Raw genomic sequence first — 14393 nt, 5'->3', positions numbered from 1 at the left:
CTGCAAAGAGAGCAATCCACATTTTAACAATCTCTTCTCCCCCACCCCAGGGAACCAAAACCATGTCTGCACCACAACAATGGATTCAGAGGTCAACACGCTCCTTGAGCTTCCTCCTCAATTTGTGGCTGCAGCCTTTGCTAAGGCTGTAGTTCAATTTGTGGCATCGTAACTACCGTTGTGCTTCTCTCATGTACAAATACAGCTGTTGCTGATAAAGGCAACTCCCTTGGAGGCTGTTTTGGTGTTAACTGGGTGATGTGATGAACCAAAACATCACTGCTGCTTTCCACGCCCCTTCCTGGCCTGTGTTGGCTACTGGGGGAATTTAGCTGGGCAGACCGGCTGCATTCATGGTTAGCTGAACCACAGAAATATTTTGGGGAGCTTTTTATTACCTTGTGGAAAGAAAGGAGTAAAGATATGTATGACTATGATTAAATTAGGCTTTTAGTCTGTATTATTTTGTGTTACCAGTTTCAGGAGGCAAGCTGCATCAGAGACTAGTGGTCATTCCATGGTGACTCAGGGACCAGTGGCCACTCTCCTTGGTGTGAACCAAAAATTCAATTGCCACGCAATCACACTATTACAGTGACACAACTTAAACTGCAGCCCTCACACAAGCTACAGCTACCCTCAGGTTAGCAGTACTTCATTAAAATAATCAACAGGACACCACAATGCCTAGAAAAACTACACATCTACACACCTAATTTGTTTTTAAATTGCAAGCTATGGACTGCAAAAGCACTTAATTTGGCCTAAAATCCTCTAAGTAGAGGTAGGTGTTCAAGAAGTATCAGCATTTTGAAAACTAACAGAAAAACAGAAAGATAAATTTGCCTTTGTAAAATCAGGTATGCCATAAATATCCTGCCAAGGCTTGAGCTCCAAGCTGACCATTTCCAAGTGTCCAAGCTTATAGAAAAAGCGTTTTGAATGGGTCTTCCCTGTCATCTGAGCTACACAGAATGGACTCCAGCTCAGAAGGCTTAAAGCAAAGCACCTTCTCAAGTGGGGAAACACTTTGGACAAGGAATCAGTTGACAGTCTCTAGGTGTTTACGATTTTTAACTTGTTATTAGCCAAGCACCTTTCCCCACCCCAACCAAAACTCCTAGTGAACTGAACAGACGATCTGCCTGAGAAAGGACTTTATAATAATGCCTTTTCTGAGTAGCCAGGTGGCAAAATATGAATCAGAAAGAAGGCAGTTCCCAAGGACAACAGTGTGACCCGTGTTGGAGAGGAACCGGTACCTGGAGCAGACTAGAATGTACCTGGGATGTGTAACAGAAGCCTTGTAGGCACACAACTCAATAAAACCCTGAGAAAACTGGGTCTCTGGTTCCTCCAGGCAGGAAAACAGCATCCAGGAGCACCTAGAATCCAGTAAGTGTCTGAAAACACTGATTTTCTCTGGAATACAACTGATGTCCTCTTCTTCCCATGACCCATGTTTTGGTGACCCGGCCTGCGTGCCCTCAGCCAAACTGAGAGTCAGGGGCTGCCATGAATGGGGATCACGTTTAATGGAGGCTCTGTGGTTTTGGCAGACACTGAAACATCGGTCTTCTTGGGTTGTACAAGACAATTTTCTCTAACACTCCACACAACCTGAGTGTGTGCCCACCAACAGCTAACATGCAGAAACTCTTCCTTTTCACTAGTGAAAGAAGAAAACCCGAAAAAACCCCTCAAAATCTGATTCCCATGAAATTTGCCGTGGAGTTCAACTGTGTTGAGATCTAACAAAACTGTTTACTTGCCGTAATTCCTGAGCTGCAGGTCACCACTTAGTAGTTAATGAAGTTACACTCCTATTTAGGGACCTAAACATGGATTTAGAAACCCAACTTCAGGCACATGAGTATGGAAATACCACAGTCTTGCTCTGTAATGTATTTTACAACACATTTTGCTGCCTCAAGCATTATTCATTTAAAAAAAAAAAAAAAGCATAATTTGACCCAGAATGAACGCTAGAGGGAACCTTTGCCTTTTATGGCTCTAATAGCACATGGGATATTTGCAACACGGAATCTACTGATGCTCTAATCACATACTTCAGTGTAAACCCTGCTCTTTCACTGACAACTGACCTCTTAACCCAGAAAAATCGTTTCTGCAGCAAACCTACACCTCCCAGCTTTTGTTTTTTATTCAAATTTAGAAGCTATTAAAAGACATGCACTACAAGCACACTACAAAACTTGTAGTTTTTCTTTTTTTAAAACAAAAAGTCAGAAATAAAGGTTCACAAAGTAAAACAAGCCACCAACCAATGTAATGAAATACTTACGCTCTCACTCTGGAAAGGGTTTAGGAAGTTTCCACCCATCTCACTGTCATCTCTGGGAGTGCCAGGCTGGTTGCTCATGCTCATATTACTGGGAGAGTTCTGTTAAATAAGAATAAGTGTTGAAGATTCCAGTTCAATTCTCAGCCTCACCACGTGCGCCAAACACGTTTCACTCAGCACTGTGGTGCAATGGTGTTTTCAAGGACGAAAAATCAGCCCCTGCAGGGTTCTGCATGATTCACTAACTAATTTTAGCCTGTAAAGTAATGTTTTCTTCCCTGAAGCAAGGATTGTTTACCTGTAACTCTTGTTTTCAGGTCATAGCCAGCATCCGCTTCTGCTGAAGTCAGGAAAATCTATAAAAGGCTGCAGTAGGTGTATGAGAAAGTTCTGCCACAACATTAAATCATGTGGTTAAATGCAGCCATGTCTGTGAGTGTGTGCCTTGCCATATGTGAATTATGAAATAGGTACTTAGAGGAAGACATAGGATGGATCTGGTCTGCACAGACCTCTTCAAGGGCCTGTCCCTGGAGTCTTTGCTCACCGTGGTCATAATTTACTGAAATAGTAACAACCTAAAACTTCCTGAAAATATTTTTTTTTTCCTTACAGAAGTGCACAACTACCTCTCCAACGTTCAGGAAGAGAATGGGTGAAACAAGGTAATTGTCAGAGAAATTATTCTGAGTCAACAGCTCACATATTGCACACACTACAATTAGTCAGGTGCCTTTACAAAGCTGATTTGCAGTTCCCTACCATGCCTGGGGCACAGACAATTCCCTTTCCATCCCTATTAAAGACAGGGATGCTTAGAAGACTCGTGATGGAAGAAGGGAAGTCAGAGAAAAGGAGGAGTGAAGTCATGAACTTCATGATCAAGTGCTTACATATATCATAGTTCTACCCTTGGCTTTTTTTTTAACCCAGAAAAACTTGGATGCAATATCAATATAAATACAAAATTAATTACATACATGACAATTAAAAGCTTAATGAGTTTATTAACATCAGACAATTAAGTCTGCTATTCAGTGAAGCCAGCATATAGGAAATATGATCAAGGATATAGGACATACAGATCAAAACCGTTGATATCTATTGCTTTAGCTCAACCACAGTTACTGTACCTTAGGCAGGAATTAATTCAGGGAAGCCCTGTTGCCTGTGTGGTGTAGGAGGTCATACTACACAACCATGTCAGTCCCTCTAGCCTTACAATCCATGAATATAAAGTTTAAAACCCACTAAAGCCTTGTCACATTTATTTTATTAATGCTCCTGCACTTTTGCTCATTCCTGGGAGATTTGCCCCTATTTTATCTTGCTCTGTGTGGCACTAAGCTTTGAAATTCTGCCACTACTAGAGCACACCAGCCCCAAAGGGTCAAATTCCTGACAAAATCCCTTTTATAGTGACTCCAGGCTGCTTTTATGGCCAGTTGGGGTCCAGCACTGGAGCACGAACTGGGTTTTTCCAAGCGAAGTGTGTCCTTGATGCCTGCACAAATTCCATGGGCATTGCAATAAACACTGGTGACTGATGTTTATTTCATATGCATAATTTCAGTTAATTTATTCCCATCCTCCCCAATCTACTTCATAAAAACTTTATGCTCTGCAATTCAGCCAGTTAAATCAAAATCTTCTGTAGAAAACTCTGGATTCTGTGAGCTGTACTGATACTGAGTGAATTCATTTTCTATGGGCAACTCTCTACACCTGAAATTAGCAGCATTTTTCTTTCAGTTATTTGAAGAAGACATAAAGCAACTGTAATTCCTGTGAGTTGTTCATTAAGGTTAACACATTATGAGACTTACAGGTAAATTTTTGTACCCAAATTTTCAGAGCTCCTGCCACTTGTATTAGCACATACTTAATGCCTCTGAGTTGAATACTGGCTTTAAAAATTATCCCATGGAAAATGAAATGCTTGGGCTTTTTTTTTTCCTTAAAAAATGCTGCAGTTTGCAATAAAATACTGAATAAACCCACAGACATTAATTAAAAAGGTGCTGTATGGTGATTATATCACTGGCGGATTTTACTGAACTCATCACTGCATGGCCCAGCACAGCACAACTGGGGCAATGTAGTAATTTTCATCCATCACTTAACTTTCTGCAGAGCCTGAAGATGTTACAAAATATAAGAATACAGGGTCCTTGTTATTTATGACAGTTTACCAAAGAAGTTCATTAATTCCCAAGTTAATGATGATCATATATGTAGCAGTTTTATTTTTATAGAAGTGACACACACAATCACAGCATTATTTTTGTAGATGCAAAACCCCTGCAGGTTAAACTTACATCCATTTCCAACTAATGGTCGTGATAGCAAAAGAGTGCTTCTCCTGAACCTACTTCTAAATCCAGCTTTTGGGAACTAAACCTAACAATTAGGATATTTAACCTAATGATTAGGATATTAACGCTACCTTACAGAGGTGGCAAAAGCAATCCTGCAATATCCTAAAGACACTGTCCCAAATTTACAGTTAACTGGAGTTGATTATCAGAACTGTTTCCATTTATCTTAATAGTATTGAAAACTACAACATGATAAATCAGATTATGGACTGGGTACAATTATACATAATATAGATATAATAAAATAAAGGTGCATAACAAAGAGCTTCATAACAGAGACAAGGGAAAATAGTTTAGAGTGGAACATTCTAAAAATTCTAAATATTTGATCAGATACTCACTTTGGAAATACTGTCCATGTCTCCTGAGCCTTAAATTAAAACAGACAATTAATCAGTTTTGAACTGAAGTTAATCCTATACTTTTTTTCATAGAAAATATATAGTGTATCAAAAATATTTTAAACCATAACCAACTTAGGAAAAGTTTATAGTCAGTATAATCAATTCAATCAATTAATTTGAGGTTACATCAACTTTTGCTGCATTACACATACTGATAACAGTATCTCTTAGAAGAAACCAGATGATCCTGAAAACTAGAGTAACAGAAACCAAATGAAATTAAATATAATCAGTATGAGACTATTAATTTTTTCACATGCTGTAGCTGTCAGGTAAAGCCAAGAATAAAGGAATGCAACTTTAGGATGGATGTAGCAAGAAAAGCTTATTTTAGCAGCAAAAGACACCTATTTTCAGGAAATACAAATTCTGGAAGAGTACTGAATGCAAAACTAGAAGAGTATCCCAGGAAAACAACCAAAAAATGGAGCTGTGGGAGAAGACTGAAATAGCTCACTATTTGATACAGTCAGGCAAATCAAAGCTGAGAAGGAATATGATTCCTCCTCTCTATAAAAACACCATATACATAGATGTTATCAAGAGTTATTTTTTCACAGTCCAAAGGATAATTTTTGGTGGAAAAAGGGAAAATATTTCTTTCTCATCATCAAGAGCTGTGAACAGATATCCAACAGAAGGGTTTTGGTCAAAAAAACTGGAGAGGTCCAAGAAAATAATTAAGCGCATGGCAGGTATATGTAAAATCGTTCCACAACTGTTTCAATTTAATTTTTCATTTCAGCTAAGAAATCCGGCTTAGAAAGTGACAGAAAGAAGGTGTGGCTGCCATTTACACAGGTTTTCATTGATCTGAATGCAATGTGCATCAATATTAATTAAACCAAGAATCCATTTTAGTATTGAAATAGGTAAATAGAGGCTGCAAAGTAATCTAAAATTTCACAGACGTTCTTTCTTTTAAAAAAATGTAATTTTATTAGCAATAGGTGTGTACTGCTGAATTTTAACTGTTCCAAAAAAGTCTAGTGCTAAGGGAGGTGACAGCTTTTTTTTCCCTCGTCTTTAAATTTCTCTGTTTGTTTCAGCTTTTCCAGTTTTCAGGAGATTTTTACACACTTTCATCCACAGAACTCCAAGAACCAGTCACAGAAAATAGCACTGCCGTTGACAATTCACCATGTTGTCAATAGTTACTGTCATTACCTAATGATCCATTCATATGATGTGAATCCATTCCGCCCAGTCCACTCATCGGCCCATCTGACCCTGGTCCCAGGGGAAACTACAAAAGCAACAGACATTAAAAACTGTACAAATATTTTTTAGACAACCTAATAAAGACAAAATATTCCTCAAGAGGAAAAATAAAAACAGTAAAGGAAAAATTCACACTCCCAGCTCTGAATGAGAAGGACTCTCAAGTTCCATTCAGACCTTTAAGAGAAGGTCTTCCATGTGAAGACAGAAAACCATCATTGCTATTGGTCACTTTAATGATATTTGGAGACTGTCATCTCTGTAGGCTGGTCTATAACTTAGGAATAATTTATTATTTACTTAAACACTATATGTATGACTTTCCAACCTGCTGGTGCTGACCCAGCCCTGCTCCCATTGAAGTTACAGGGAACTTTATTACTCCCTTAAATTATTAATTTAAGTCATTTATTACCAGCTTTCAAACCCTGACTGCTCCACATTACCTTTGCAACTGGAGCAGTTTCTGTCCAATTTCATATATTAAATTTACCTCTTCACAAAATTAAAGACAATAACATTATGGCAAAAACAATCTACAATTTACTGCATAATGATTTATCAGTATTTACAGATAATTATTCTTAAGTTCCACTGGTGATTTTTTCCCAAAGGCCCACAACTGAAGGGCCACCCATAAGAATGGAAAACTTACCAATAATGCTACCTAATGGAAATGCAATATTTGGATACACAAAAGGCTGCATAATTCAAAGAAACATACAGCTAAATTCATATTTACATTAGGTCTGTTGGGTCCAGGAGGTACAGCATTCATTAAAGTGTACATGTTGTCTCCAGAGTTGGTTGAATCTGTAATAAGATATTATTTTAAGCGCTAATATACACTTTTCAATAAAACTACTCACCTAATACATTTCCTGTCATTTCTGTGCCTGGATCCCTGATACACAGTGGCAAGATAATGGAAGATTTTATTCCCTTTCTACCTGTTGCTGCCACACAACAGAGCTATGAAAAGAAAAAATTGCCATGGTCCCTCAGTAGCTACCTCTGGTCTCTCGTTTTTATGCATGACTGTTAAAAGGTTTATAAATCACCAAGTATCTGTATCTATTTAATTCCATATTGCTGTTTCCTGGAGTCCTAAATTACTTCACTCATCTTCAATATTCTCTATAAAACAGGAATTTGTTTCTGATCAATGCTTCCTGCAATTTGTTTTCCATCTGTAAGAAAAGATAAAACAACTTTTCTTACACAGACTGTGAGTTAGTGAAAATTTTTTACTCTCATGCCTGTCAGTCTATTTGATTTTGGGTATATCCAGCTCCTCAGCGGGACACTGTGCAACAATCCCCACTTTTGAGGGAGGCTTTGTCTGATGGATCATCATGGTATAGCATGGTGCAATGCTTCAACCCCCCCCCCCCCCAAATGCTGAAAACCTAAGGAAAGTCTAAATGCATCCCTAAAGGTACAGCATGATTTAACAGAAAATATTGGCAACCCTGGAAAATAATTTTTTTCTGCAAAGAGAATAAAGAGAGGTCAGCACTCTGTACCCAGACCCTGCACAAGGCCATTCCACGTCCAATGCATTTCTGTGTACACAGGGAAGTTAAATCAAGGCTTTTGTCTACAGCTTCATCTTCCTCAAATGACTCTCTAAGTGTTCATTAAAATAAATAACTGAGTTATATACAGAGCACTGTATATCACTAGAACATTCAAACATGCTGTCCAAAGAAAAGGGGGACACAAAAGGCTTTCAGCCTAAAGTAAAATCAGCATTTTAAGTTATTTTTAATATTCAGTAAGGTAGGCAAAAAGTTCTTTATCCAAGATACATCCCTGGCTCTGCCCATGTCCTGCTAGCTCATGAAAAATACACAAGGGATGGATGGCTGGGCTGTGGGAATCCTTGAATTGTTTGTCTCAGGGGAGAGTAAACACTTTGGCAAAATTTGTGGGCGGCCAATTCCTAAGTGTTTTCACACTTTGGAAAATAGAACTTTCAAAACATCTTTACCTTAGGTTGCTTTTTTAAAAAAAACCAAAAATCTGTGGAATTGTATTTAATGAAAATAATATTATGGTGCGGTAAGTTTTTATGGTCAGTGAGGAAAGTTCCCTGCCCTCCAGTGCTGCAGACGACAGCAAGTAGGGGAAGAAAAACCTGATGCAGAAAATATAAATCAAATAATTTATTATCTGACACTTTATTAAAAAATATAATTTGTGTGCTTCCTAAAATCCATTATGATTTTATAATTTCCTAGTACATTTCAGTACCTGCAGGACTAGGCATGATGGGTGTTCCTGGTGGCCCTCCACCTCCTGGGGGACCCTGGAGACAGGAAAAAATGTCAGTTAACATGAAATGAAAGATTAAAAAAAATCCCCAAACATAAAAAAACCATCGAGGAACACCTGCTTTTTTAAAGTTTCAGGTATTTCTGGGTCACAAATCTGTTCAGGACTAAGAACACAAACCACTCTGGTTGTTAAACAGGAGTTTTAGGATTCTTACAGAATTTCTCTAGGAATTTTATTCTAATAATCTTAATCATTTAGTAAGAACAGAACCATAACGTTTTGTTTCCTGTGTTTGCAGAGCCACTAATATCTTTAAGTAACATGAAAAACTACCAACTTCCACTGTGGCAAAAATGTCTATGTCAATAAAAGTTAAATACAGACTTTCCGTAATAAAAAGCAGTCAGATTGCTAGTAATACATTATTTTTCCATTGCCACGTGACTATTACTTTCTATCTTTTGTTATAATTCAAACCAGTAGATATACTATTTCAGACAGGAATATTTTTTTTTTCAGTGGCAGCAAATAAAAGGGTTTGGTTGTTCCTCTCTGCTTACAGGGTATCTATCTATATACTTTTTATCCATAAGCTTTTATCCGTATAAACATATCCATATTTTATCCATATCTAGGCATGAAAGACTATCCATGTACTTTTTATCCATATACCTGTGCACTAAATCTCACTAACTTGATTTTTAATGTCTCTCTTTCTATGTATTTTTCAACATCACATAAAGAGGTGCAGAAACCACTAGCTGACCATTTATCAGAAAAGTTACTTGTCTTCATTAACTCTTGCCTCTAATTGTAAATTTGCATTTACTTTCATTGTTTGTTTATTTTTTTCTCTTACAAACCCTTCTGGTATCAACTATTTTCATGTTGAGAGTATATTTATATTTGTATATTTTCTATATTTGTGCATTTATATATATTATATATACTTATATACTTATATATTTCTAGAAGTGCATATATATTAATATATTATACATAGATTATTCCTATGAAGTTCTCAAAGTGTGTAGTTCCAGATCACAAATCCTTTGACAAAAAGCCTTCTTTTAGGAGCTCTCTGGCCTTCCCTCATCCCCGAACACTTGCTTTCTATGAAGCAAAATATTCCCAAAGTACTTTTAAAATCTCCAACAATAACTGGTCACAAATGCTGAGACCAAAACCACAAACCTCTTCCACACAGAAAGAAATTTGTGAAGTTCTGAGTTAAAGGAACTGGTCTGGAGATCAGCAGGTTTGGGCTGTTTCTTCTAAACATGTGGCAAAAGGAGGACCACAGTTATGGACACTTGTGAGAATCATAACCTTTTCCACAGCTAACTGCATAAATAAAGGACAAAATAAATTGCTTTTAAATATGTAATTCTCTCCTATTACCCTGTGACACTAGTTCTATACATGTGATAAAAACAGTCCACACAATCTACCTTAGAGAGTTCATTAGACACACAAATAATCAGAGTACAACAATAACTACAACAATGAAGAGCCTAAAACAATAAATAAAGTTAATCTCTGGGGGCAGAGACAAAAACCAGTGCTATATGTAAATATTTTTTTCCTGGAGAAGTTCAGAACCTCAGACAAAACACTGTGTTACCCAGAAAGCTGAGAGGTTTTTTTGCCCATTATTATTGAAGACAATACATTTGTATTAGTTATAAAAATGTTTAGTGGAGTCAAAAAGCACTGAGGGCAATTCTGACCAGACTGATAAGGGTCCTACTGAAGAACACCCACATCTGTACCAGGAATGGCTGAAAGAACACCTTGGTGCAGATCAGATGTGCCGCTCCCAACCAATACACGGGGGCTCCTCTCAACATCTGGACTGGGTTTTTTTGCTTAAATAAAATGTGATGTCAAACAGACAAACACACGCAAATGTACTTACTACATAGTTCCCAGGAGATGCTGAAGAATAAGGTATCTGCAATATCAACAGAGACAAAACACTGATTTCCTCTGCAGTAACATGGGAGTCCCTGCAGCTGCAGGTTAATGCTTATTTTTTTAATTAGGGTAATTAAAACACACAGTTAAAATTATGGGAAAAATTACTCTGTCATCAAAATAAACATCTTTTCAGCACTATTAAAATATTAATTATAAAAATATTAAAATATCAAAAGAGTTAATATTATTAAGGCAATATACTTTATAAGGTTTATAAGCTTCAGCAGCACATACTTGCATTTCAGTCCACAGGACTTCAGAGCCATCCAAGCATGAAATGATTTTGTACATTCTTACAGATACATAATTTTGATTAAAATCTTAACCATAAAAGGAAAGAAAACTATCATATTTTTCAACCCAGAAGACACCTCTATTTCTTTGCATTATGTTTTTTTTTCCCCAAGGGCAGTTTTCATCTCAAATTCAAGTGTGGTGTTTGTTAAAGAGGGTATCTGGAGAAATCCTGTGAATAATCTGATTTTCTTCTTTATGACAGCCTTTGCAATTATTCTCTCCAAAGTAACCCCAGCCAGTGCTGATGCAGGAGAAGCAACTGAAAATACAAATTTCTTGACAGACAACTTGTCAATTCACTGATTGTTACGAATACACCTATTACTGGACTACTCAATTAATTTCAGAGAATGAACATATTTCAACTATCAGTTGAAAAATACCCATTTTAATCAGGTACCTACATGCAAAAGAAAACTGAGGAAGAGTTTCAACTCTCCCCCTCTCCTCAATTGTCATTACTAGAATTAAAATACCAAAACTGAGAAAACAGAAAGAACTGTGTAACAGGAAAAGCCAGACCCACCTTATCCATTGTGCAAATGCCAAAAATGGACATATTTAAACTAATGATGTGTGATCCCTGAATGACAATGAAAACTTTGTGTTTTCTGAAGAAATACCAGGCACTGCTGCTCATGTGGGATCCCAGGATAACCTTTATGCTATGGAAGTGCTGGACTTGATGTAAGGATACTTCCCCAAATACAAGATGTCAAATATATGTTTAATATTTACTTACAGAATTAGCATTGGTTGGGTTTGGCCATGGTCTGCCACCCCCAGGACCCCTGTAACAGAAGATGAATGATGAGACACAGAACCATCCCCATCCTCTGACCACCTCTGGGGAACAAAATCTAAGTTATCTATCTCCAGGGAAGGAAGAAGGTTGCTTTTTTCAAACTAAAGTGAGTTTATAAACCATGACTACACCAAGTTAAAATGCTAGAGCAGAATTCTCATTGTTGCACTGCCATTTAACCAGTGGTGAGTTGATTAATTTATTTACTGTGAAATTAATAAATATTAGTCATAAAATAAATAAACTTTCAGTCATAAAACAAGTGATCTTGTTCACATAATTAAGCCCCCTTCCTAAAGAACTGAGGATGCAGGCAATTCATTATGGATCTAGAATATTGCAGTATAGTAAGTTTTCACCAGCAGAAATTATGCTATTAATATGCTACATAAAAGAGAAAATTACATTATTATATATTATATATAATATATATTATAAAATAAATAGAAATAGCAATAAGTAAAACTAAAAAATAAATATATACATTAAATGTAAATAAATATAAAATAAAAATAAAATATAAAATTATGCTATATGAGACATATTTTGAGAACACCTAATTTATAAAAGAACAGGCCATGAAAAATACGTTGGTATAGCCCCTAGATGATGATGATGGTAAAAACAACAAAAAAAATTACCCAGTAATAATGATAATAATCACCACAACAATAATAAATTTTATTTATTAAAACCAGAAAACTCTTCAGATTGAGAATGTTTTTCTCACAATTCTTGCTGTTTTTATAAGTTTCTCACTCTCAGCTGAGCTCAGAAAAATAGTTTGGCGGTGAGGCTTCATCTCTCAACAATCCTGAGGGAACTAAAGCCACACAAGAGGTAAAATCTCCATATTTACAGTCACAGGAACCATAATTATTTCTGGGAGCATTAGGAGCTTCTCGTTATTTATAAACAAGACAGAATCACTTCTTGAAGGCCGTGACAACAGAGCAGATGACAAAACTTCCACATTTAAAATGGCATTTTGGCCTCATTAGCTGTAGAAAAGCAACATTAACCACCCCAGCTCACCAGGCACAGGGGAGTGATTTAAACAGAGAGAAAAAAATCACACCTGATTAATGAGTTCATACAGTTTCCTATCCCTTTTTTAGGTCTTCCAAAACTAAAAACTATTAAGTGCCTATGTTGCCTGAGGGATTTAATACTTAATCGTATTTTTTTTTTTATTACACTGTTGATGAAACTATAAAGGAATTACCTCAAAAGAAAAAAAATCAACTGAAAACTGATTTATTTCCACTGGTATTATTGTTGGAATGTTGGAAATCAGGAATGTTGGTGAGGGTCTTTTCTGCCTTATTAATTGGGAGGAAATACTTCTCATGTCAAATATTCAGCAATTTCTCCAATGCTAACATGAGATGGTGAAATATTACTGTTCTTTAATTCCCCCCCATTGTTCTTTTTCCTACATTTATTTGGTTTATTGGATCCTCTCAGAGAAAGAAATCAGGAATATTTGTAACAACACTTAAAAGTCTGTTTTCACCTCAAAACCCTGCACTTGTTTCTGTGCCAATTAAGTAACTCAGATAAATTTAGGAATTTACCCCTAGACCAGGAAACTCAGCTTTTATCTAAAAAGCCATTGGAATTTTTGAATTTATTGGCCAGGTCTCAGAATAGACACAAAAATCACTGCAGCAGATTTTGCTGTAAAGCCATATGGATTTTGTGGAGCCAAATGCTTACAAAAACACACTTGAAAAAAACCCAACCTGCAGTTTTTTTCAATCCAATGCAAGCAGGTCTTTTGCCCTTCAGTAAATGTTTATTTTGGAAGCAGAGTCATAAAACATTATTATAAATGTACCAATTCCAAAATAATTAATGAAGTATTTACCACTATGACCAATTTTAGCTTAGTTGTCCTGTCTTGTCAATCCTGGTGCTTAGAAAAATAAAAATCTGAAATTTTAGTTTCCCAAGGGGCAAATATATTCCATCAGGAAATTAAACCTCCAGACACAAGTTTGTGAATTGAAGTTAAAAGACAAAATCACACTTTTTTTTTTTTTTGAGGCATGACAGAGATATTCTTAGTGCTTGAGACAGCACTGCAGGTCACACAAGGAAAGCACCAGTGAAACGTAACACTGCTCCCTGAAATCTGCCTCTTTGTTCCAAAAAATGGCGCTTTTTTCCCCCACAAGACATGACATTTTTCTAAAAACAGCTACATCAAATCTTAGCTTAAAAACTTAAAGATAAAATAAAGTTATTCTGCAGAAAAACATGGCTTTTTCTGTTTCAAACAGAAATCTGACAGTATTACTGATGACAGAGGAAGAAATTAGGAGTGCTGCACTAGTGGAGTACATGGACTGAAATGCTGTCTGAGTCCCCAGGCTGCCATTTTCAACAGCAAAGGACACTTTTTCACCCAGAAAAATGTACAATTATATTTGGCAGATGGTCTGCTCTTGACCAAAGCAGCTTCCTTTTGAGCTTTCCAAGAAGAAAAGGCTGGATTTTTAAATGGCAGCTTTTTCTGCAGGCATACATTTTTGGATTTTAACACTGCCAAAAGTCCAAAAACATTAAAAGAAGAGTGAAAAATTGTCATATAAAGAAAATACACAGGTATGTAAAGACAACTGTAGGTTACTAAAAGGCAACAGCCCTTATGTGCAGTTTTCCTGTTTCCTGGAAATTTAATTTCCCTAAATGACTCACACTGTCGTTTCCTGCACTAA

General features: G+C 36.6%; 1 protein-coding gene across 4 annotated transcripts in view; it reads right to left on the bottom strand.

Annotated features, from left to right (window-relative positions):
* The window catches only part of SSBP2 (single stranded DNA binding protein 2), a 134877-nt gene that overhangs the window by 11794 nt on the left and 108690 nt on the right, over positions 1 to 14393 (bottom strand). For all 4 annotated transcript variants that reach the window (XM_027742705.2, XM_027742706.2, XM_027742703.2 and 1 more), the window contains 7 exons: positions 11608 to 11656; positions 10507 to 10542; positions 8565 to 8619; positions 7051 to 7121; positions 6255 to 6333; positions 5025 to 5053; positions 2306 to 2404 (listed from right to left, as the gene is read on the bottom strand). In XM_027742705.2, coding sequence (XP_027598506.1) covers positions 2306 to 2404; positions 5025 to 5053; positions 6255 to 6333; positions 7051 to 7121; positions 8565 to 8619; positions 10507 to 10542; positions 11608 to 11656 — 418 coding nt within the window. The remainder of the gene's footprint in view (positions 1 to 2305; positions 2405 to 5024; positions 5054 to 6254; positions 6334 to 7050; positions 7122 to 8564; positions 8620 to 10506; positions 10543 to 11607; positions 11657 to 14393) is intronic.

Source organism: Pipra filicauda, unplaced genomic scaffold (genome assembly GCF_003945595.2).
Source record: "Pipra filicauda isolate LSUMZ 115617 unplaced genomic scaffold, ASM394559v2 scaffold256_size1097316_pilon, whole genome shotgun sequence".
NCBI classification, from domain to species: Eukaryota; Metazoa; Chordata; class Aves; order Passeriformes; family Pipridae; genus Pipra; species Pipra filicauda.
This window is presented reverse-complemented; position numbering and strand designations above follow the sequence as displayed.